At 47.1% G+C, this 25,971-nt stretch overlaps 1 protein-coding gene across 1 annotated transcript in view; it reads left to right on the top strand.

The window, feature by feature from the left end:
* The window catches only part of kcnh5b (potassium voltage-gated channel, subfamily H (eag-related), member 5b), a 102,093-nt gene extending 84,352 nt beyond the window's left edge, over positions 1-17,741 (top strand). Inside the window, exon 13 of the mRNA XM_061082835.1 lies at positions 16,662-17,741. Coding sequence (XP_060938818.1) covers positions 16,662-17,741 — 1,080 coding nt within the window. The remainder of the gene's footprint in view (positions 1-16,661) is intronic.
* Positions 17,742-25,971: the final 8,230 nt, after the last annotated feature.

Here is a 25,971-nt window from a genome sequence, read left to right as displayed (position 1 = left end):
CACAGAGAATATGATATAATATGATATGATATATAGTAGAGGTATAAATATAAGTATTTGACTATACAATAGATAATGTATATACTATGAGTGTAAGAATATATAGACAGAGTAGGGGAGCAAATGAAGTGACATTTAACAGAGGCATAAATCAATTAGCTTCATGTGTTACAGATTGTTTATCTGAAGGAGAGAGATATTTATAAATATGAAACTTACAATGATGATTTATTTATTAAAAGAAAACATGGAAAGTGTTGATTTAATATTTAAACAGTTATTTTTATGTCCTTTCCTGCTGGAAAGAGAGATAAGATTCAATTTACATTTGAATGACAATATGTTTTTAACTGTATCGAGATATGATTTAAACTTGGTTCATCTTACACCTGCTGTTCATCATGTGTCTCAGTTCAGTGCTTCATTGTCTCTGTAGCCGTGTCCCAGTTTTATACGTTGTCAGAGTGATTATCTGATTAGATTGTGCAGTAAATTCACTCTGGAGAAATCACAAAGTTCTTTGTATTTTATTGATCTATTAAGTTAAATAGTTCCACGTGTGTCAAACTTTTGAATTGTTCTGCCGTGAGAAGAACAGAGAGCTGAAAGCAAACGGATGAAAACAGGAGCGAGACTCTGGAAGAGTTTAGTTGAGATGAATTCAGATTCCAGAGGCGGAGCAGCTGCAGACAGGAAGATCTCAGCGGCTGCAATTGGGCCCAAGTGGGTTTGTCAGACTCTGAGTTTCTCAACAATCTATGTTTTTGGATTTTAAGTTTTATTCGGCAAATCAATTTCAAATGTGTGATAACAAGGAAACTTGGTTTGAACTCGTTGTTGCTCGTCAAAATGAATTATAGAAAAGCGTTATTTCTCCATTAGTTCACTTTGGTTTTCCTCTGTCACACACCAGAGCTGCACATCCTCTTTCTCCACCTCCTCCATACAAAGTGAAGCCAAACCATCCGGGTCGCCCCCTGGTGGCTGGACGCAGTATAGATGTTAGCTTCACTTTGAAACCTGGATCTGCTTCTTTTTCCACATTTTTTTCAGTTGTTCAGGAAATTAACTTCTTGTCAAAGACTAGAAAATCCTGTGGAAGTGTTAGAAACAATCTCAACGAGTTATTTATGATTCATATCGGAGACATTTTCACTCCCGGGTCGCTTGTTCGGCAGTTCTTCCTTTACGATCTTTTTTTGGCTCCTGAAACCAGCTGAGTGTAAAGAGCTGAGTCGTACCTCCTCAAATTAAAGCTTCTTCTAGTGCGTGAACACCAGAAAACTTCAGTGATGCAATATTCTTAAACCACAAAGTTCATTTTGTATTAATAAACAAGAGCTGATTCAAAGTGGATGAAGTGAAGCTGCAGCTCATGCTCACTGTCCCTGCCTCTGCATGAATGTGAGCGTTTTAATAAATGTATGTGACTGTAGAGCAGCAGCTTTGTGTGACTGTGTGTGTGTGTGTGTGTGTGTGTGTGTGTGTGACTGTGTGTGAGCGAGGTTGGTGTCGACCACAGGGAGTCGGCAGGAGCATCAGGGAGGAGGCGCAGCAGAGAGGAGAGCAAGTCATCCATGCTCACAGTCTCATTTCCCCCCCCCCTGGTAAATAATGAATAGCTGAAGTAAAGAGAGAGAATAAAAATGGCCTGGTCCCTCCTCGTGTGTAGAGGAAGACGAGGGTGGAGGAAGACGAGGGGAGAGGAAGACGAGGGGAGAGGAAGACGAGGGGAGAGGAAGACGAGGGGAGAGGAAGATGAGGGTAGAGGAAGACGAGGGTAGAGGAAGACGAGGGGAGAGGAAGACGAAGGGAGAGGAAGACGAAGGTAGAGAAGGACGAGGGTAGAGGAAGACGAGGGTGGAGGAAGACGAGGGGAGAGGAAGACGAGGGTAGAGGAAGACGAGGGGAGAGGAAGACGAGGGAAGAGGAAGACGAGGGTAGAGGAAGACGAGGGTAGAGGAAGACGAAGGTAGAGGAAGACGAAGGTAGAGGAAGACGAGTGGAGAGGAAGATGAGGGAAGAGGAAGACAAGGGGAGAGGAAGATGAGGGTAGAGGAAAACGAAGGTAGAGGAAGACGAGGGTAGAGGAAGACAAAGGTAGAGGAAGACGAGGGCAGAGGAAGACGAGGGTAGAGGAAGACGAGGGTAGAGGAAGACAAAGGTAGAGGAAGACGAGGGCAGAGGAAGACGAGGGTAGAGGAAGACGAGGGTAGAGGAAGACGAGGGTAGAGGAAGACGAGGGTAGAGGAAGACGAGGGGAGAGGAAGACGAGGGTAGAGGAAGACGAGGGTAGAGGAAGACGAGGGTAGAGGAAGACGAGGGGAGAGGAAGACGAGGGTAGAAGAAGACGAGGGGAGAGGAAGACGAGGGGAGAGGAAGACGAGGGGAGAGGAAGACGAGGGGAGAGGAAGACGAGGGGAGAGGAAGATGAGGGAAGAGGAAGATGAGGGAAGAGGAAGACGAGGGGAGAGGAAGACGAAGGTAGAGGAAGACGAGGGTAGAGGAAGAAGAGGGTAGAGGAAGACGAGGGTAGAGGAAGACGAAGGTAGAGGAAGACGAAGGTAGAGGAAGACGGGGGGAGAAGAAGACGAGGGTAGAGGAAGACGAGGGGAGAGGAAGACGAGGGGAGAGGAAGACGAGGGGAGAGGAAGATGAGGGAAGAGGAAGATGAGGGAAGAGGAAGACGAGGGGAGAGGAAGACGAAGGTAGAGGAAGACGAGGGTAGAGGAAGAAGAGGGTAGAGGAAGACGAGGGTAGAGGAAGACGAAGGTAGAGGAAGACGAAGGTAGAGGAAGACGGGGGGAGAAGAAGACGAGGGTAGAGGAAGACGAGGGGAGAGGAAGACGAGGGGAGAGGAAGACAAAGGTAGAGGAAGAGGAGGGGAGAAGAAGACGAGGGTAGAGGAAGACAAGGGGAGAGGAAGACGAGGGAAGAGGAAGACGAGGGGAGAGGAAGACGAGGGGAGAGGAAGACGAGGGGAGAGGAAGACGAGGGGAGAGGAAGACGAAGGTAGAGAAGGACGAGGGTAGAGGAAGACGAAGGTAGAGGAAGACGAGGGGAGAGGAAGACGAGGGCAGAGGAAGACGAAGGTAGAGGAAGACGAAGGTAGAGGAAGACGAGGGTAGAGGAAGACGAAGGTAGAGGAAGACGAGGGTAGAGGAAGACGAGGGTAGAGGAAGATGAGGGTAGAGGAAGACGAAGGTAGAGGAAGACGAAGGTAGAGAAAGACGAGGGTAGAGGAAGACGAGGGGAGAGGAAGACGAAGGGAGAGGAAGACGAAGGTAGAGAAGGACGAGGGTAGAGGAAGACGAGGGGAGAGGAAGACGAAGGTAGAGAAAGACGAAGGTAGAGGAAGACGAGGGTAGAGGAAGACGAGGGGAGAGGAAGACGAAGGTAGAGGAAGACGAAGGTAGAGGAAGACGAGGGGAGAGGAAGACGAAGGTAGAGGAAGACGAGGGTAGAGGAAGACAAGTAGAGGAAGACGAGGGTAGAGGAAGACGAGGGTAGAGGAAGACGAGGGTAGAGGAAGACGAAGGTAGAGGAAGACGAGGGTAGAGGAAGACGAGAGGAGAGGAAGAAGAGGGCAGAGGAAGACGAGGGCAGAGGAAGACGAGGGTAGAGGAAGACGAGGGTAGAGGAAGACGAGGGTAGAGGAAGACGAAGGTAGAGGAAGACGAGGGGAGAGGAAGACGAGGGGAGAGGAAGACGAGGGTAGAGGAAGACGAGGGGAGAGGAAGACGAAGGTAGAGGAAGACGAAGGTAGAGGAAGACGAGGGTAGAGGAAGACGAGGGGAGAGGAAGACGAAGGTAGAGGAAGACGAAGGTAGAGGAAGACGAGGGTAGAGGAAGACGAGGGTAGAGGAAGACGAGGGAAGAGGAAGACGAGGGGAGAGGAAGACGAGGGTAGAGGAAGACGAGGGTAGAGGAAGACGAGGGTGGAGGAAGACGAGGGTAGAGGAAGACGAAGGTAGAGGAAGACGAAGGTAGAGGAAGACGAGGGTAGAGGAAGACGAGGGTAGAGGAAGACGAGTGGAGAGGAAGACGAGGGGAGAGGAAGACGAAGGTAGAGGAAGACGAGGGTAGAGGAAGACGAGGGTAGAGGAAGACGAGGGGAGAGGAAGACGAAGGTCTCTCTCCGGACTCGTAGCAGGAAATGAGAAACACTAACAGGCTCTGAACAGGAGTGGACACAGTAAAGTCCACATGTTGGTTTTTCTGAGGCTGCAGCAGTTAAGGGCCGTGTGTGTGTCTGTGTGTGTGTGTGTCTGTGTGTGTGTGTGAGTGTGTGTGTGTGTGTGTGAGTGTGAGTGTGTGTGTGTGTGTCTTTGCACATTCCCTCTCGCTTCATGTGCCAAAACAATTAGTTGATGAGGAGATTCGTCGATCGATCGTCAGATTTGATGAATCAGGTCTTTCTCCCGTTTCCTTCTTGGCTCCTTCTTATTTTTTAATATTTCACAGTTACAGCAGCAGTTTGTCAAAATGTATAATATCTTGGTTATTATACATCGTGATATTCTTTAGCAAATTATCGATTTACGACTTTATCCATTCGAAGGCTGGAAGTCGTCCTGCGCTGCTGCTTCATCTGCGTCATGTTTCACTGTAGCTTCCTCTGTCTGTTTACATGCAGGTGTTTTACATATTTTTACATATTTTTATGTATTTTTTTTAGTTGATTCATAGAACCTCAGTTTAATTTATGTGACGTGTTCAACAGTTACACGTATGAAGAGTGAATTCTGATGTGACACACAAGATTGAAATACTGGTATTAATATATTGATTCTCTGGATAAATAGTTTATTTAACGTGTGACTATTTATTGATGTTAATAACTACAGACCTACACACTGTATGTGTGTGTGTACTGGAGTGTGTGTACTGGACTGTGTGTGTTGGTTTCTGTGTGTGTCACGTGTTCCTGGTGTTAGAGTCTCAACCCTCATTTTAATAATCAGTGATTAGCTCTGACACGGTGTTTATACCTCAAACCACAGAGTCTCTTTTAAATTGAAATATCTCTCTCTCTCTCTCTCTCTCTCTCTCTCTCTCTCTCTCTCTCTCTCTCTCTCTCTCTCTCTCTCTCTCTCTCTCTCTCTCTCTCTCTCTCGTTGTTTCTATTTATAGAAGCTCTGTGATGGGAGCTCCTTCTTCTGCAACGTTCCTCCCTCACCGCAGCTTTCCCTCGCCCACTATTATCGTTATTTCATTTTCTCTATGAGGCTGGATCGTTGTCAATAGTCAGATTCAACACACACACACACTCACACACACACACCCACACACACACACACACACACACACACACACACACCGGAGCCTGTGGTCCAGTTTGGATCTTTCTCTTCACTCCAGCTATTGTTGTGAGAGCCAATCCTGCGTCTATCCATCTCTGTGACTGCTGGTGTGTGTGTGTGTCTGTGTGTCTGTGTGTGTGTGTGCAACAAAGAACTGCAACTCAACAAAAAGAATTTAATCAAGTGCAGGATTGAGTGCACCCACACACATATCATGTGCATGCTCACACACACACACACACACACACAGACACACACACTCAGGCTCCAGGATTAAACTTCCCACGCCGGCTCCGGAGGTTATTACTCCACTTCCACCTGTCATGGTGACTCCTGCAGGGTGGGGGGGCGGGGGTGGGGGGGTCTCTGGGGAACACTGTGACGTGTGTGTGTGTGTGTGTGGGGGGGGGGGGGATCTGAATCACCTGCTGCTGCTCAGCCTCCGTGTGGGAGACCCGAGCGTGACTGATCTCAACATGTGTCGGAGACGCAGCCTGTTTACATCTTGTCTGTTTTTCTTCTAACGACACAAACAACGGTTCTCTGGAGGGTGGTAACCGACACAATGCATCATGGGAAGTCTGCTAATGTGGCGCTGAAGTGTTCTTTGGTTAGGGTAACGAGTCGAGTGAACCATGCAGTTTAGTCAAATGAAGTAAAAGGAATAAAATGAATTAGAGAAATCCCATTTCTTCAATCTCACAAATGGTTTAACAAAAATGAAAACTAGATGATTTGATTTGATTTGGTCTCAGGTTTGTGTCGTTATATTAATAATAATAATAAACTTTAGCAACAGATTTACATGAAGATACACGATGAAGATAAGAGCTGTTCTGTTGTTGCCTTGCTGGAGATCAGCACGTCTTTTTGAAACCATCTGGCTGTTTCTTCCTCCCGAGGTTTGACTCAATTCACGACCACCGAACAACAATTCAGTTTTTACCAATATTAAAAGTATAATGTGTACAAATATCACTTAAATACACACTGTACTTCCCTGCCCTATTAAACACACACATGCCAGGTATGAAGCTGATAGGATGAGCGGTTTGTGAGACAGACAGACGATCATGATGCTCAGATTTCTCGGCTTGTTTATTGATTTTTAAATTTGCATGTGGAACCCGTGTGGAACCCGTGTGGAACCCGTGTGGAACCCGTGTGGAACCCGTGTGGAACCCGTGTGGAACCTTCTGGTTCTGCTGCTTCACGTCTTCCTCTGAAACGCCTCCGCCGCTGTCAGCTCATGTTTCATTACCAGGAGTACTTTGCATAATTGCGTGTGTTTGGCGGCCGGCCGGTCGGCAGCTGCAGGCGAGATGTGTGGCCGTGTGGCGGCGTGCTGAGCCGCCTCCCACTTCCTGCAGCCGCCCTGCTGGTAATTACATAAACTCCTCCTGCATCAGAGCCGCTGCAGAGTCAGGTGGATTAGCAGTTTGTGATTCTCATCGTCCTGGTAATGAGTCACAGAGGAACAACAAGAACACACACACACACACACAGACACACACACACACCTGGCCTTCATTACAGCACTATGACGAGGAATGTTATCTCCCAGCATGCATTGCAGCAACCTCTAATTTCGTTAACTGGAGGGGAAACGCATCTGTTTAAGAAAGGAAGGAACCAGTTTCCTGGCTCTGGACTCTGGTCTCTGGTCTGTGGTCCCTGGTCTCTGGTCTCTGGTCTCTGGTCTCCGGTCTCCGGTCTCCGGTCTCCGGTCTCTGGTCTCTGATCTGGTCTCTGGTCTCCGGTCTCCGGACTCCGGTCTCCGGTCTCCGGTCTCTGGTCTCTGGTCTCTGGTCTCCGGTCCCCGGTCTCCGGTCTCTTGTCTCTGGTCTCTTGTCTCTGGTCTCTGGTCTCTGGTCTCTGGTCTCTGGTCTCTGGTCTCTGGTCTCTGGTCTCTGGTCTCTGGTCTCTGGTCTCTGGTCTCTGGTCTCTGGTCTCTGGTCTCTGGTCTCTGGTCTCTGGTCTCTGGACTCTGGTCTCTGGTCTCTGGTCACTGGTCTCTGGTCTCTGGTCACTGGTCTCTGGTCTCTGGTCTCTGGGCTCTGGGCTCTGGTCACTGGTCTCTGGTCTCTGGACTCTGGTCTCCGGTCTCCGGTCTCCGGTCTCCGGTCTCCGGTCTCCGGTCTCTGGTCTCTGGTCCCTGGTCTCTGGTCTCTGGTCTCTGGTCTCCGGTCTCCGGTCTCCGGTCTCCGGTCTCCGGTCTCTGGTCTCTGATCTGGTCTCTGGTCTCCGGTCTCCGGACTCCGGTCTCCGGTCTCCGGTCTCTGGTCTCTGGTCTCTGGTCTCCGGTCCCCGGTCTCCGGTCTCTTGTCTCTGGTCTCTTGTCTCTGGTCTCTGGTCTCTGGTCTCTTGTCTCTGGTCTCTGGTCTCTGGTCTCTGGTCTCTGGTCTCTGGTCTCTGGTCTCTGGTCTCTGGTCTCTGGTCTCTGGTCTCTGGTCTCTGGTCTCTGGTCTCTGGTCTCTGGTCTCTGGTCTCTGGTCTCTGGTCTCTGGACTCTGGTCTCTGGTCTCTGGTCACTGGTCTCTGGTCTCTGGTCACTGGTCTCTGGTCTCTGGTCTCTGGGCTCTGGTCACTGGTCTCTGGTCTCTGGACTCTGGTCTCCGGTCTCCGGTCTCCGGTCTCCGGTCTCCGGTCTCCGGTCTCCGGTCTCCGGTCTCCGGTCTCCGGTCTCCGGTCTCCGGTCTCCGGTCTCTGGTCTGGTCTCTGGTCTCTGGTCTCTTGTCTCTGGTCTCTGGTCTCTGGTCTCTGGTCTCTGGTCTCTGGTCTCTGGTCTCTGGTCTCTGGTCTCTGGTCTCTGGTCTCTGGTCTCTGGTCTCTGGTCTCTGGTCTCTGGTCTCTGGTCTCCGGTCTCCGGTCTGGTCTCTGGTCTCTGGTCTCTGGTCTCTGGTCTCTGGTCTCTGGTCTCTGGTCTCTGGTCTCTGGTCTCTGGTCTCTGGTCTCTGGTCTCTGGTGTCTGGTCTCTGGTCTCTGGTCTCCGCTCTCCGCTCTCCGCTCTCCGGTCTCCGGTCTCCGGTCTCCGGTCTCCGGTCTCCGGTCTCCGGTCTGGTCTCTGGTCTCTGGTCTCTGGTCTCTGGTCTCTGGTCTCTGGTCTCTGGTCTCTGGTCTCTGGTCTCTGGTCTCTGGTCTCTGGTCTCTGGTCTCTGGTCTCTGGTCTCTGGTCTCTGGTCTCTGGTCTGGTCTCTGGTCTGGTCTCTGGTCTCTTGTGTCTGGTCTCTGGTCTCCGGTCTCCGGTCTCCGGACTCCGGACTCCGGACTCCGGACTCCGGTCTCCGGTCTCCGGTCTCCGGACTCCGGACTCCGGACTCCGGTCTCCGGTCTCCGGTCTCTTGTCTCTGGTCTCCGGTCTCCGGTCTCCGGTCTCTGGTCTCTGGTCTCTGGTCTCTGGTCTCTGGTCTCTGGTCTCTGGTCTCTGGTCTCTGGTCTCTGGTCTCTGGTCTCTGGTCTCTGGTCTCTGGTCTCTGGTCTCCGCTCTCCGCTCTCCGGTCTCCGGTCTCCGGTCTCCGGTCTGGTCTCTGGTCTCTTGTCTCTGGTCTCTGGTCTCTGGTCTCTGGTCTCTGGTCTCTGGTCTCTGGTCTCTGGTCTCTGGTCTCTGGTCTCTGGTCTCTGGTCTCTGGTCTGGTCTCTGGTCTCTGGTCTCTTGTCTCTGGTCTCTGGTCTCTGGTCTCTGGTCTCTGGTCTCTGGTCTCTGGTCTCTGGTCTGGTCTCTGGTCTGGTCTCTGGTCTCTTGTGTCTGGTCTCTGGTCTCCGGTCTCCGGTCTCCGGACTCCGGACTCCGGACTCCGGACTCCGGTCTCCGGTCTCCGGTCTCCGGACTCCGGACTCCGGACTCCGGTCTCCGGTCTCTGGTCTCTTGTCTCTGGTCTCCGGTCTCCGGTCTCCGGTCTCTGGTCTCTGGTCTCTGGTCTCTGGTCTCTGGTCTCTGGTCTCTGGTCTCTGGTCTCTGGTCTCTGGTCTCTGGTCTCCGCTCTCCGCTCTCCGGTCTCCGGTCTCCGGTCTCCGGTCTGGTCTCTGGTCTCTTGTCTCTGGTCTCTGGTCTCTGGTCTCTGGTCTCTGGTCTCTGGTCTCTGGTCTCTGGTCTCTGGTCTCTTGTATCTGGTCTCTTGTATCTGGTCTCTGGTCTCTCTTATGGGACGAGACCAGTTGAAGTATAACAAACAAATGAAACTTCAGTTCCTCAGCTGTTGTGGAACTAGAGACGATCATATTTCATATTTCATATTTCATTTTCCTAATGTTTATCCTTGTTCAAGAACTAAAAAGTTCAGGTTCAAAGTTCAAACTACACTTTTAAACTCAGGTTAAACTACATGTTTTGATCTTGGATCTACTCGTCTGGTCTGAATGAGGATTATAAACCGAGTTCTGTTTCCTGTGGTTCATCTGAATGTGACCCGCTACACAAACAGGTCACGCTCCTCTCTAATGGGCTCCTCCGTCATTCCTGCACCCGGCCGCTTCCTGCCGGACGATTACAGTGATGAACGAGCGAGAGGAGAGAGAGAGAGCGCCTGGCGAGTGGCGAGTGGCGAGCGGCCGGCGAACAACAAACCATCAGCTGAGGAAGAAGAGGAGGGAGACAGATTCCTCCTGGTTCAGTGAGAGCGATGGAGGAGAATGACATCAGCTGAATAACCAGTGTGCACAGAGAGAGGAGGTCATCATGACCCACAATGCTTTGCAGCAAATTGCTTATGGGTCACATTTGATATGAGGAGGCGGAAATCTGTTTCCTGCTCCGATGCAGCTCAGAGACATCCAGCAATTTATTATGCTCGTGTTTTTAGATGATTTTAAATGACGTATAAATGCGATAAAATAACAAAATTAACACATTTACGCACGAAATGCGAGTTTGTATCCAACTGGTAAAATGTGTCATGCTCCTCCTCAGCGCCACCTACAGGCCGGAGGAGTCACACATGTTGTTGTGGTCATGTTAAGCCTGACTGTAAAATACTGGACGTAGTTTTCTTCTCTTTCTTTCACCTCGTTTATTTCTCCTCCTTTGACGTTTTCCTCCTCTTTCCTCGGGACGACTTTCACCTTCACCTACGATCTCTTGTTCCTCTTGTTATTCTTCTCTTCTCCTTGTTTCTCCTCCCTCCTCCTTCCTCTCTCCATTCACTTTGAATACATTTCCTTTTACCTTCCCTCCCTCTCCACCTCTTGTTACCTGTTCTCCACCTCCGTGAATCGCTTTGCCTCATTAGCAGAGTTCAGTATCTGCAGTGTCAGCATTAAACAGGCAAACACAGAACCATGCAGTGCATCCCATTAGAGGACAGAACACTGTACTGTACATATATATATATATATATATATATATATAAACAGCAGGATGCACATCTGTATCTAACAAACCGTCTGGGCTGCATTTAATCTCACTGAGTATTTCCTCCTCAGTGAGATCTGCAGCTTGTAATGTTTCCTCCTTCATCCCCCCCCCCCTCCAGCCAGAATATCATGACTAAAATGGAGACATTACTCAGCCCAACCCGCGCCCCCCCCCTGTTCTCTATAAACCCCAACACTCTCGCTCCGTTCTGAATATTTAACCAGTCTCGTAAACATAATGTTGGATTTGTTGTGTTCTCGTTTTGTCGACGCTGAAATCCGGTTTGTGTTTGAACTGTCGGTGAAAAACACTTTGAATTTCCGAGACGCACAAAGAAGAGATTTCTGAAGCCACGATGTTTCGAGCTCCAGCTGCCGGCAGCGGAGAGAGAGAAGAGCAGAATACATGTTCCTCCTTTCAGAATAATCACCTTCTCTCATCCTGATGTTCTGCCTCAAGGAAGTAAATTTAATAAATGCTCTTGTTGATAATTTACGAGACAGAAAAACATGTTCGACTTCTGAAAGTGTTTCACCGAGTCTTTGTAGCTGCTCCCACTGTCCCCACTGTAAACCATTAACATCTGGAGACAGAAATACAGAAGTAGATGAAGGAATAGATGAATAAAGAAATAAATAAATACACGTAGTAAAACAGATAAATACCTATTAAATTTTTCTAAATAAACCAGCTCAGGTCCCAGTTGGATTTTTAAACCCTTCAACTCTCCACCAGGAGGACGACTGGTTTTCTCTTGTGTTCGTTAATCACAGGTAATTAAAAAACATGGAATGAAAATATTGACGCGCGTGTGAATATCGAGTTAATTCAATTAGAACCTAATTAATTAAACTTTAATTAAGCTAATTAAATGAACCATCTAATGAATGTGATTCCGATCCTTTGAGGAGCTGAAAACATCCAGAGTTCAGTTTGTTGTAATAAGAGATGTATCTGTAACTGATGAAAATACACTTAATTCACAACACACTTTATCCCTGACAAGGTTAAAACCACATTATTTAAACAAAGATGGACGACATGACAGCTCCAGTGAAGCCAAAGCATCTGTATCGCCCCCTGGTGGTTAGCTGCAGTAAAGGTCATAAACCCCGCCTCCTCCACGGCAGCGGTATTATTCATTTTTAATATTGTTTAAATACTGGCACCATTTGACATCATGTAGGTCAATCTGGAAAACAAAGTTTGTAAAGACATTATGAAAATCTGATGAAAATATGTTAAAAATATCGTAAACAAACCACAGCTGAGTTTTTAAAAAGCCTCTCGACGAATCAAGAGGAGCAGATTCAAGTGCTTTCCTCTCTGGAGATGAATAAACAAGTTACACATTTGTACTCTAACACTTTAATGTCACCTACAATATTGTGTTTTTGCTTCCAACAACAAATTAAAGTCGTTAAATGAATCGTAAACACCCAGAAGCTGCGGGTTGTGTGTTGATCTCACAGCTGCTCAGCGTCTGTGTCGCCTCCTCTCACGACTTCTCACGTCTAGACGCCGCTGACGGATCCGTTCTGCATCATCACTCCTAACGGCCGGTCGTGGCGTGCGGGGGGGGGTCACAGCGGACGGCCCACTTCAGACCGTGAGCGCCAGCTGTCTGGACAGACAGACGGACAGAATAATGGGGTCAGAAGAAATGAGAGAAGGAGTCGGGGATTCGGTCCGATGCCACGAGGCCGGAGAGAGAAGACGAGTTGCAGCTGAGGGCGATTATTGACACGCCCACTCATCTTCTGGACACGCCTTAAAAGCTCTGACTGGCAGCTCAAGTCTTTACATTCCATTACAGTGATGGATCTGAGGAAATTACAGTGTTTAGCACAGGAGAAGTATTTTTCAGAAAGAGAGAGGGAAGATGTTAACCAGAGCTTCTCTGTTCAAGTGTCTGGGCCGAGCTTCAATCTGAGATGTTAGAGAACGTGAAAACTTAGATTTAAAACCATTTTATATCCACAAGTCTGAATAGTTCTTCTTATTCTTTTGTCTCTGTACATGAAAGTCTTACAGCGTTAGAATCGCGTCTCCATCCTTTACGTCCGTCTCTTCTTCACTTCGTCCACTGATGTCCTGACTGACGTGAGGACAGCCTCTTGTCTTCACTGTCTCCTGAATGCTCGCTGCCTACAGCTTCAGCTCATGTGTGACGTTGTCGTTGATTCACAACACGATTGCGTTACAGTTGTGTTCACAGTGCGTCCCTGAACACCTGCAGAGAACATTGACATTGAGACATTGAAACGTTGCTTTCTTCATCTGGTCAAATATGAGACTTTTAATCCCATCGCCCCAGAACCCATATCCCCTCCAGGTGTAAATTGGATAGATCCTCATCTGTTTGCATCTGTTCCCGTTTCCCCGGAGAACGAAGCTTCAGCTCTTCCTCTTAAAAGACGGCTTTCCCTATTTTTAACCAGCTTTGTTTGATTTCACTGTCGGTAAAAGAACACGATGTCCTTGTTGTAACCCACAGACAATCAGTGAGTGTGAGAAGCTTTTATCACTTGACAGAAGAAGCAGAACACGACGACGACGGGGGGGGCCTGAATGAAAACAGTCGTTTGCTGCAGGTGGTTGAGCAGGAAATGGTCCGGATCAATCTTCATACATTATAATAGTTTAGCAGCTTAGGTTTGTAATCTCAGGGGTTTGTGAGACTTTCTATGAGATTCTAATCAGCTTTTAATCTCTGAGAACTAATTCAATACAGATCCAGAGGAGTGTGTGTGTGTGTGTGAGTGAGAACATGAAGAACTGCTGAACGGTGAAGGAATCCAGGGTCTGAGGATCAGAAGCTCGCTCCTGCTTCTTCTCACAGAAACGTGAGGCTGCAGCTGCTGAAGGGAATCAAGAGGGAAGTTAGTTAATGAGGTTCATGGTTTTCGATCCCGTCACATCAGCATCATCGGCTCGTCTTCATCACTCACACACAAACACAGACCACACCTTGTTCTTTTCAGAAAGAGAAAGAAATAGAAGCCAAACACCAGCAGCAACTCTTCACTTGTGCTCAGACCACGCTGCACTTGTCTGTTGTGCAATAGGAGTAGACTTGACGTTGGCTAATTATTAATAATCATGAAATATGATTATTAAAATAATAAAAGATTATTTATTAAAAATAATTTAAAAAAATGATAAGGCCATAACTTATCGTAGAGGGGCACCACCCTGGTTACAGGGACCAACGAGTCAAACTATAATTATCAGTCTCATAATGATAAATGTCAAATCAATAATCTCAATATTTTAATTTTAATGATTATTTAATAAACAATGAAGGCTTCTGAGTTCGAGCACAGGCAATCATAATCCAGCTGTATTCACACACATATGCACAAATAATCACAGACTACAGATACTTTAATTACAAAAGCATTTATTAAAAAGGTGAAATAAAGTTATAGTGTTATTCAATGATTCATCATTTTAACAAGCTCCGATATTTCAAAGATAAACACAGCAGCAGCACTTATCACAATTCAGAAAATACATGTAACCTGCGGTCTACCTATGTATGTCTGTCTGTGTGTGTGTGTGTCTGTGTCAAAGTGTCTCTCTGTGTGTATGTGTCTATGTGTGTGTGTGTGAAATAAAGTTAGTGTTATTTAATGATTCATCATTTTAACAAACTCCGATATTTCAAAGATAACAACAGCAGCAACTTATCACCATTTAGAAAACACATGTATTCATCTATGTGTATCTGTGTGTGTGTATCTGTCTGTGTCTATCAATGTGTCTGTGTGGGTGTGTGTGTGTGTGTGTGTGTGTGTGTGTGTGTGAGAGAGCGAGAGAGAGAGAGAGAAAAAGAAGGGGGCGTGGCGATGACGCAGTCACGTCGTGACGTCACATCTAAGATGGCGGCCGATCATGATTTGTGGAATCAAGGCCTAAAAACTCTCAAAATGGTTGTGACTACAAAACAAAATGGCGGGTCCGTTATGAATTTAGAACCAGAATGGAGGGCGGGTCTAGAGATGAATAATCTCCAATGGCCGCCAGACCACGTGTGAGACACAAAGGAGGAGGTAGGACTAAAGGGTTCTTTGTTCTAGCTTAGTTTTGGCTTCAAAATGGCGGCCAGATGCGTTCAGGCCCTCTAAATATAGATTTAACTATGTTACATGAACTGTATTCTAAATACAGATCGGAACGGGTGTATAGGTCGGTTCAGATGGAGAGAGAGAGAGAGAAACATGCGAGGAGAGAACAAAGCTCTTAAAAATACGCCAGAGATAAGTTAACAGTGGTTCACCCCTCAGCCCTCAGGCGGACGTTGTGGGCCGAGGTTCTGATCGGTAAAATCACTGCAGACTCACACAGACGTTAACAGCGCGGCCGGAAGCTTTCCTCGCGGCCCTATTCACTGTAACACAAAACATTGCCGTCAGACCGGAAGCCGGAAGTAGCGGCTCGGAGTAGCCGGCTCGTCACGGCTAAAACAAAGAAGAAACACGGAGGTTCCACAAGCAAATACCCTCAAGAATTAAACAAAACGCTACGTATTAAAACTAACATCTTCCCAGACAACATAAGCCTCTCTTACTGTAACCATGGTTTCATGGGGTGCATGCGCGTTGGCGCGGATATCCCGGAAGTTCAGTGAATAGCTTGAAGTCTCTCAGGCGGGCTCCCGTGAGCACCGCAGCTGGGCTGAACCGGAGCGGATTCGCCGTGCTCCGTGGCGGGATGAGGCTTCGACTTCTTCGGTAGCAGCGGAGATCGTGCTGCCTTTCAGGAACGTGCGGCTGCTTGTAGCCGTTGTAGATCGTGTGGAGAAAGAATAAGAGTAAAGTCCGTGTCTCACTCGTCTCGCGAGTGAGATTCCTGTTTGGTCTTTTCAAGTTAAAACAGCGAAATGTCCTTTCAAAATAAAACTTCGACTGAGATAAAAGAAGAATACTGGAATGAGTTAAAATAAACGTCTTATCGCCTCCATTAGATTGCTGGGTTAATTAGGAAGACCCCGGGGGGGGGTCTAGTGGAACGTCAGCATCGGAGTAAAAGAGAGCGATTTCTGTGAGTTCAGCACAAGGTCAAGGGTCAGTGTGGCCAACAGCCAATTGAGATGTCAGGATTTGGCCACCAGGGGCGGGCTTCGCCCTCAGTGGACATCTCAGGTTTGATTTGTGATCTTGCAGAGTGGCCTGCAGCATCTCCCCCCCCCAGGGCCGGCTGGGGTGTCGACACCTAGGAAACTCTAGGGCTGGTCTCAGGATCGCGTTTAGGCCTCAAGTTTTACGAGCCTTTGTCTGATGGTCAGCACACTGGGAGTCTCCCCCAACATGTCATAGTTCATTTATTTATACGTGCTAATCCTCCGTCTCCTCCTCGGGCTCGGCAGAGGTTGAGGTTGAGGTTGGATGAGCAGGACATGTGGATGGAAGGTTGAGGTTGGATGAGCAGGACATGTGGATGGATGAAACGAGGGATCTTAGCAGGTGGAAATGGTCGGTTGGGTCGATTATGGATGAACAGTGAGAGCGGAGACTCCTCTGGATTCCGTCTGTTACTGAGCGACCTGCTCAGGTTGTCATCTATCGGGAGCGTTTTTCACTTTTAGAATAAAACTAGAATCAGCAGTGGGGGGGGGGGGGGCTGGCTGCCGGCCTGGCAGGGATTTGTGTCATTCCCAATGTAATTAGTGTGTAAGAGGAGCCAGGAGAGCGGCTGGCGCCAGGCTGAGTGATGCAGAGGGAGGTGTGGGGGGGGCAGGGAGGTGTGGGGGGGGGCAGGGAGGTGTGGGAGCACTGATGGGGAATCGAACACGCGGCTCCGTGCTCTGCAGAGTCAGGACACACGGACATGTCTTCCTCTTCTTCTCTTCTATCTGCAGTGATGAATGTGCAGCGCCGGGCGGGGGGGGGGGGCGCCACACAGGGATTTATTATTCATAGAATTCATATGAAATGAAAAGTGTTGTGATAAGAGCCGTGTGGTTCTCTCTCTCTCTCTCTCTCTCTCTCTCTCTCTCCGTACAGATCATCTTCCGTAAGATCAGCGAGGTGAAGCAGGAGGAGGAGGAGCGTCAGCGGGCGAAGCACGAGGTGCAGCTCTCCATCCCCCAGGACCACCCGGTGAGGAAGCTGTTCCACAAGTTCAAGCAGCAGAAGGAGCTCCGCAGCGGGGGGGCGCCGGACCCCGAGAGGAAGCAGCTGCAGGTGGAGCAGCACCTGCACCCCCGCAGCCTGCAGCTGGGCCACTCCAGCCTGCAGCACTCGCTGCCGCTCAGCCTGCAGCGCCCCCCCGCCGCCATGCAGAACGGGGCTCCGCCCAGCAGCAGCGTGCTGACGGTGTCGCAGGCCACGCCCACGCACGGCTCGCTGGCGTTCGGCCCCCCCGGGGAACCGGGCGCCAAACAGAACAGCTGTGACATCATGGAGCTGCAGCCCAGCGCCAGCGCCGGGGGGGGGGAAGCGAGCGTCCGGGTCCGGATCAGCTCCAGCCCGGTTCTGTCCAGACCGCCCCCCCCCCGGGCCACCGGCTGGATGCGCCTGAAGACCAACATGGCGCCGGTGGAGGCCCGGGGGGAGGGGCTTAACAACAACCTGAAGGCCGTTTCTGTGGAGATGTTGTCTCAAGAGGGCAAAGGTCAGGAGGCTCGGGGGGGTGGAGGTGTGGAGGAGGGGGGGGTCTCCAGTAACAACCCGCTCCGCAAGACAGACTCCTGCGACAGCGGCATCACCAAGAGCGAGCTGCGGATCGACCGGGCGGGGGAGGCGCGCACGCCGGCGGCGGTCACGCCCCTCCTCCACAGCCCCCTCCCCGGGGGGGCGGGGCCTCCTCACCCGTTCTGTCCCATCCCGGAGCAGGCCCTGCAGGCGGCGCTGCACGAGACCCGGCTGGAGCTGCGGGAGGAGATCCGGTCCGTGGGGGGGCGGCTCGGCGCCCTGGAGAGCCAGGTCGCTGAGATCCTCAAGCTGCTGTCGGACAAGCGGCGCCCGTCCACCGGGCCGCCGCCCACCGCCGCCGCCACGCCTAAAACCAAAATACTACGTCAGGACATCTTCACCGTCTCCAGGCCGGTGTCCCCCGACTCGGAGAAGGACGAGGCGCTCTGAGGCGAGCTCAGCCGGTGGCGTGCAGCGAGCCGGCGTCCCGGTGACCTCACGGCGCCCGATCACCGTCATCAGTCCACCGCTCCTCCTGCTCCGTCAGAGCCACGCACGCCACTGGTCTCGATTCCCTGAGACAATAAAAACTTGCTTCTCTAACATTTGCACACGGACTTTTCCCTCCAGGTCACGTGACCGTCGCCACGGTGACCGTCGCCACGGTGACCTGGGCCTGTTTCCTGTTGATTGTACATACTTCTCTCTACGCATGTCCAGCTGGATTCTGGTCTGCCGAAGAAACGACTGAACGACTTATTGCCTGTATATGATATTATGCAGTTGACTGCATGCACATGGAATCTAAAGAGACTTTTTGTTGAGCTTCACTGTAGATATGAATATTTTTCAATTGCCTATGTGGATATTCAGGGTTTGCACACAGGTAGCACTGCACCGAAGAGAGGAGGACGAGGGTGCATGGATCATTTAGAACGATGAAGGTTATTGTGTTTTCTTTGCCTGTGAGATGAAGTTTGATTCTGATCACAGATTTACACACGGGAAGTTTCCTGGTTTGAGCTAAATCCTTTTTATATTGTTAAGTGATCTTTCTTCTACGGAAGCGTATTGCATTCACTAAAAAAAAAAAAAAAAAAAAAATTGCCTTGGGTTAATTTTTTTTTCGAAAAACAGGATTATTTGTGTTTTTCTGTTTTTTTTTTTATTTTTTCCGGTTTTCCGAACTTTTTTATTTTCTGTTTTTACGAGATAAAAATCCTGTTTTTCTCCTGAAAAGGCGTTCCTCTTAATCCTGCCTACCTGCGACAGACTAATGTAGTCGAGCGGTTTGTTCTACTATTATTTATTATTATATTTTCCTTCACACTTTTCTCTATCGATAGAACCCCTTTCAAAACAAGGGTCCCAACCACCAACCTGCTTATAACAGGACCTACACATCAATCTTCTATAATAAAGCCACTAACGGGACAAAAATAAAAACTATCCTCTACCTATCTGTAGCATATCCCCCGAAAGATGGTCGAGACTTTCAACTGATGTTTTCAGGTTTATTTGACGCTACGTCTACAGACGCTATATCGGAAAACAGGAAAAATCCTGTTTTTCTGAGTTAAGTTTTCTCCGGAACAGGCGTTCCCCTTAATCCTGCCTGAAGCTCTCACTCGATGGAGTCTGGTTGCTGCTGCATCAGCCTGACCCTGCAACAGACTAATGTAGCCGAGCGTTTTGTTCTATTATTATTTATTATTATATTTTCCGTCACACTTTTCTCTATCGATAGAACCCCTTTCAAAACAAGAGTCCCAACCACCAACCTGCTTCTAACAGGACCTACACATCAATCTTCTATAATAAAGCCACTAACGGGACAACAATGGAAACTATCCTCTACCGATCTGTAGCATATCCCCCGAAAGATGGTCGAGACTTTCAACGGATGTTTTCAGGTTTATTTTACGCTACGTCTACGGACGCTATATCGGAAAAACAGGAAAAATCCAGAGCTTTTTATTTTTTTTTCAAATGAATGCAATACGCTTCCGTATGCTTCTTTATAATAATAATTTATATTTTTGACTACGGAGATGTCCTTGGCCTTGTTTGTATGTCCGGTGAACTCCTGAATGCTTGGAATCCTCCCGGTGTCTATGCATCAGCTCCAGATCCTTTCACCTGGTTCACATGTCGGTGGCAGAAGAAGCTTTTCACGTTCCCCTCCGTTCCTCTGCATGAATCAGGGATGGCAGGATGCACTTTGGGGTGAAGCTGGAACGACGGGAAGTCTTTGGAGAAATAACACAGAGTTTAGTTCACGTTAAAGTCCACTCAGCACAGTGACATGTAATCCCTCGGCCCCGGCGCCACCTGCAGGCGCTGACCCGCCGGCGTCCCACCGGAGAACGGGTTCCATGAGGAGCTGCCAGAGGCTCCAGTGATAAAACATGGAATACTCTACTTTTTATGATATCAGTTTTCTAAAGCTGCATGCGAAGGAGTAGTTTTATACTCCGGAGTGCGAACATGTGTGTGTGTGTGTGTGTGTGTGCGTGTATATACACACACACACACACACACACACACACACACACACATGCACAGTGATTCTTCATGTGAAACCCTGACAGGCAGATCAGATCGTATCGTTGTCAGAAGCTTTTTCAGGTCTTGTGAAATTCAGACGCTGTCGCACGTCGTCCTGCGGTGCGGCAGCGCTCGTCCGCAATATACACGCATGCACACACACACACACACACACACACACACTCAGTCATATTTAATAAGGCAGATCACAGATGTACAGTAGCCGTCATCAAAGTCTCAGTTGGTTTTATAAGTAGACTAAATAACAATGGACGACGTGACATCCGCGAAAGTGAAGTCAAACCGCCTTGATCGCCCCCTGGTGTCTAGCTGCAGTATAGGTCACAGACCCCGCCTCCTCCATGTCAACAAATGGGACATGGACCAAACTGAAAAGTCAAAGAACAAGTTAAATATATGTTTCTATCATCTTAGGGAAGTTGATGCAAGTGTTAGATTAGTTATTTGATGCTTTATAAACCGACTTGTTACTCAGCTTTAAACACGACGACTCGTCAGCAGCTTCCTGCTCGATCACGTTATCTCGATATCGAACACATCATTTAAAAACACAAACCCTGAGCAGCCTGGTCAGAACCTGCAGCTCTGCAGGAAACATAATCAATCTGATGTCAATGCTTTTGAAATTTACAAAAATGATGATTTATGGATGAAAACACAATTTTCAATCCCTCAAATCTTCCCACTGACGTCCGCCTGCATGTGTTTTCCACCCCCCCGCCCCCCCGCTGTCAGTGGACTGGAAAACGACGAGGATTATTAAACTTGTAATTTTAATTGGCGTGAAATCGCAGCAGATGAAGACGAGTTTAGACGCTTTAACTTCCTGTCACTTTATGCTAATCAGCTTTTTGCTTCGGAGAGAAAACAGCTTCTGGTTTTGCAAATGAAAACATTTTTTATTGAAATGTGAATTTTCTGCATGTTTTCTCTCACGTTTCACTTTTCACACTTCAACAGCCGAGAGTTGAGCGTTGTCTCTGCTGTCGGCCACTGAGCACATCCCCGGTCGGGGGGGTAAGTGCCTTGCCCAGGGGCGCCTCAGCAGCAGGTCGATGCAGGGAGGGATTTACAGGAAGGACTTTGAGGACGGTTACTTGTGTCGAGCAGCAGATTCATATCTCCTCATATCCTGCAAAGCTATGCAACATGTGATTCCCTCCGAGTTGATTTTTACATTTTAACATTTAATGTGAAAAGCTGCACCAGGATGAGAATAATATTTAATATTAACTTTATGTGTTTGAGGGATCGAGGGAGTGTTTGCTTTCATAGATCATTTATTCATATCCACAACTTAACTGAGGCGTTGCATAAAATCCAGATTAACTGATGAATTCATACTCATGACTTTGTGTTTTAATGGAAAACTTAAAAACTAAGAATCAACAGATACGAGCAGAAGGAACAAATAAGACTATATTTGAAACACGTAAATATAATTCTGATATAATGTATATTCTAGAGAAATTCAAAATGTAGATATAGAGCAGCTCCGGGCCAGAAGGTCCTGACTCCAACGCCTGGTCTGGACCCTTGAATTGACCTCTGACCTGCACCCGAGGCGTTCAGGCTGGTCTGGGGTCAGAGATACAAACAGTGCATGTGGAGCCATCAGCCACGGTTACAGACTGAGATGTTTTCAGTTTGTTTCCTTCTCAAAATGTTCTCAAGGTCTTAATTCCTCGACTCAGTTTGGAGGAAACATCCACTTTGATACACTCACACTTTGCTTATTAGTGATTTTTCCTACATTTCAGCTTTTAAACAGACGTCTGAGATACGTAGATTCTCTCAGAGTCGTTAGAGGCTTGTTGGGAAACGACGCTGGAGGAAAAGTGGCTGCAGCAAACACGTAAAAGAGTAAAATAACTCCCAGAATGCACCAAACCTGAGAGATTGATGTTTCTCTCTGGACCTGAGCCGATTGTCTGAGAGGGATTTCTCCAGATGTTGCAGATGTTGTTTGATCCATAACCTGATATCACAGCCGTCTGAGGTCACATCAACATGGAGCTGGACCTTGACTGCAACTTAAAACATGTTAATCAACAAATAGATTTAATCATCGCTCAGATTTAAGTTGAAATGTTTCAAAGCATTTCAGAATCAATCAAATCCAGGACCTGAGATCCAGGCTCATTCCCCAGAATCAACTCTTTCTAACTGAACAAGATCCACAGTTAATGTGCTAAAGAAACTTATGTTCCTCCTTAAAATGATGAGAGTAAAATCTTTCAAAGGAAAAACAAAGACATGTTTTATATTTATATGATATTCACATTTATATTGGAGTTATCGCATAAATCCCTCTCTCAAATCAAGTCTTCGTCATAACGACTTCATGCCACAGATTGTGCTCGGAGTCAGAACCTCGGACCAGCAAGAGATATATGATCTTTATTTTTACTATTTTACTAAAAACATATAAACCTATATAACAAAGATTTATTTAAAAATATATATAACAGCATCTGAGAAGTGAGATCACGCTGGCAGAGTTTTGATTCTGCATCGTTACGGCTCCTTTTACAGTTTAGACTTCAGGTTCAGCTTTAAAGGTTTTAGAAGGAATATGAATAACCTTGGAAATGTAATAGTTTTCAAATAATAATTCATGTTCCTGCAGCTCTGACGTGTACCACTGGAATAATCAATAATCAATGGGTAATTAACACAAATCATCAATTCCAAAAGGCTAATAGAAGTAATTTAATTATAATTTATGTCATTTTAAGATTATAATATAAAACGTGTCTGAAATGCAAAGTTTCACTACAATATGCTTTTAATTCCATTTTATAACTTGACATTTTTACAGTTTTCAGTTTGCTTCTAACCTCAGAGCAACATCTGGATCTGAGTCTGCTCCAGATGTTGTGTCGGCTCAGATCAGCAGCTTCTCCGTCAGAATCAGAAAACAAACGTCTGGATGATTATATTCACAAACACATTGTTGAAATAATAAATGAGAGTGTGTTTATTCCAGTGGTTCCCTCCAGGCTCCACACGTCTGAGACACTTTGAGCCAGGAGGAGTTTGAGATGCAGCTCGTGGATTCTCCACAGTTTCAGATTTTGCTGGTGAAGTGATTTTATTTTTTGCTCAGTCGGCAGTTTGTGGAGCTCGGACTCGAACCGTCAGCCGGAGTTTCACAGTTTCCCTGTCGCTCGTTATTCATGTGACCAGAGAATGAAGATCAACTGGGACCTGAGCCCGACAGACACACACACACACACACACACACACACACACACACACACACACACACACACACACACACACACACTTTACAGCACAGGCTTTTTCAGCTTTTTGCCACTTGAATGTAAAACAACCCCCCCCCGACCCTGTTTTCTCGTTTCTTCCTCCTCTCCTCTTTTTTCTTTCTTCCTCTTCCTCTCTCTCTCTCTCTCTATATCTCCATCTTTTCCTCCCCTGTACCCCCCCCCCCCCCCCCCCCCTCAGCATGCTGGTGATGTACAGTCTGACTGACACCATGAATCCTCCTCTCGGGGGGGGGGGGGGCGCGGCCGAGGGGCTCCATTTATTGAAATGATCCTCTGGCTTGATTTGATTCCTGTGAATTGTATTTGAGATGACACCACAGGAGATGGAAGTGGTTTCCTCGGTAGTGAGAGATTTCTTTTCTTTTATTCTTCATGGTTTCACTCGTGATTCGGGTTCAGCTCATCAGACTCTGGATGATTTTAATGAACGAGCCCCTTTGGAAAAAGCTTTGTCTCTCTTTTCTACTGGAATGTTTCTACTGTTTTGTTAACGCGATGGTTGGGAGCAGCACTGAAGTCCCACACTGACTCATGTATTGTTTTACAGTTGCACACCTAAGCTGTAGTGTCAGAATAATAAACAGCCGTCTGGGATTCTCTGTCTGGGCGTCCTGTCCGTCTCTGTCTGTTTTTAGAAACGCTCGGTTTCCTAGAGGAGCCTGAAGGCATCGATCAGCTGAATGGATCTGTAGCTGACACAGGAAGAGGAGAAGAAGAGGAGGAGGAGAGGAGGAGAAGAGGAGGAGGTTCTCTGGATGACTCCACACCTCCTCCTGTCCGTATGAGCCCTCCTGCTCTGTAAGTTAATACAACAACGAGAATTCACTATACTAAAAAAATAGTCACTTTAAAATGTTGTTCTAGCCTTTCTTTTAAGGCCGTCCGAGCTGAAACTCATTTTAAAGCCAAGAAGGAGAAGATGCTTATCTCCATTAGCACCTCCTCACGGGAGAGAGAGGAGGAGAGAGGAGGAGAGAGGAGGAGAGAGGAGGAGACAGGAGGAGAGAGGAGGAGACAGGAGGAGAGAGGAGGAGACAGGAGGAGAGAGGAGGAGAGAGGAGGAGAGAGGAGGAGAGAGGAGGAGACGCTCCTCTGCTTTCACCCAAACTGACACCTGCCAGCGAAGGCTCCAGCAGAGACTCTCAGGAAATACATTTTAATTTCTGCTGGTGAAAAATTAAAAGTGTGAAATTCTTCTCGTACAACTTGAGTTTCAGTTTCTAAAGTTTGAAGCTCATTGAACCCAGAACCGTTGCTTTTTAAGAGTCTGAATTAAAGCTTTTTATAAAAATATGAAAATAAAATTGAGAGAATTTTATGTCAGAAGTTTTGTTTTGATTTGTATCTGGTTATTAGAAAACCTTTGGTGACATTTTTTTTTTTTTTTAAATATTTATATAACTAAAATAATAGCAATAACAGCTGATATAAAAATAACTCTGTTTGTTGCCGGAGCCAGAAAAACAGTCGTAAACCTTCCAGCCTCTCGCTCGCATCGAAAATGCAAAACAAAAACAAGTGGTCGATATGAGACTTTCTCACTTTGTCTCCACAAAGCGTCTTTATGTGATAACGACTCATAACCCCAGATATCAATATGATATATAACATGTTTGTTTGTATAAAGATAGAAAACCATCAGGATATAATGTTAAACATTAAACCTGAAGCCTAATGATCTGACCTGAATAATGTGTGTTTTACATCAGGTTTTATTTATTTAGTAATTAACACTTAACATACAATAACCTTATTTAAATTAAAGCTGATAAGCAAATGTTGCAAGAGATAAACCAACGACCTTTAATTTACATTCGATCTAATAAATCCACCAGAACAACATGTGTTTGTCTCATATCTCATTAAAAACATTAATATCTTAGTTTCTCAGCTCAGTGAGAAACAGATTAATGTTTTTATTGTTATTGTTATTGTTTTCGTCTCTTTGTGTAAACAGAAGTTTGAGTTTCACTTTGTCTCTTTGTGCAGATGAAACACATTTCTGCTGTAATGGGATTATGTAATAATAACACAACTCCTGCAGAGTTATACCAGTGACACGCTTCCATGTCACTGGTATTTAAGGCTGATGGGCTCTGACCAGTGGGTGGTCTGTTCTGCAGCAGCTCGGGGGGGCGCTGAGGAAACATAGTGTAGAAGAAGTCGTAGTCATATATTAAAAACTATAATTCCCCCCCGCCCTGTGCCTCTGATTGATTCTCTTCTTCTGCTGCTGCACCTTCCTTTCCTTCATCACCAGTTTATCGCTCCTCGGCCAAATGTAGTTTAGTCTCTTTAGTCTTTTATTTATTTGCTCATCGTTCTCTATGTTGTTCTCCTGAACCGTTACTGTAACCGTTACGTAATCCTCAGTGATGATGAAGAGGGTTGATGAAGAGTCCTGACTAGGGTTGCAAAGGGTTGGAAAGTTTCCGGTAAATTTCCGGAAACTTTCCATGGGAAGTTTAGCTCGGGAATTTTGAAAAAAAAAAACTATGCAAATGAAACGCTGAGCAATAAAAACATCATTCAAAACTCTATTTTAAAGATGTATGGAACGTTGAGTTTCAACCCTCCACTGTGCATTCTTCCATCACATGCACAGATAACTCCCAGCATGCTTCACTCTACAGCAGGGCTATTGAGGCCTGCTGTAGAGTGCAGGACTAGTCAGGTAAGTTTCAATGATATTACTGGGGAAAATATATTAGCATGCTGATTGAGGATTGTTCATCTGTTCATCTAGCCTATTTCCATTCATTTATCCATCAACTGTAAAATATGTTTACAGACGATTCCAATTGTTTGGCTAACTATTTATA

The sequence above is a fragment of the Limanda limanda genome, chromosome 12 (genome assembly GCF_963576545.1).
Source record: "Limanda limanda chromosome 12, fLimLim1.1, whole genome shotgun sequence".
Taxonomy (NCBI): domain Eukaryota; kingdom Metazoa; phylum Chordata; class Actinopteri; order Pleuronectiformes; family Pleuronectidae; genus Limanda; species Limanda limanda.
Note: the sequence above shows the minus strand (reverse complement) of the source record. Positions and strands in the feature narration are given on the sequence as shown.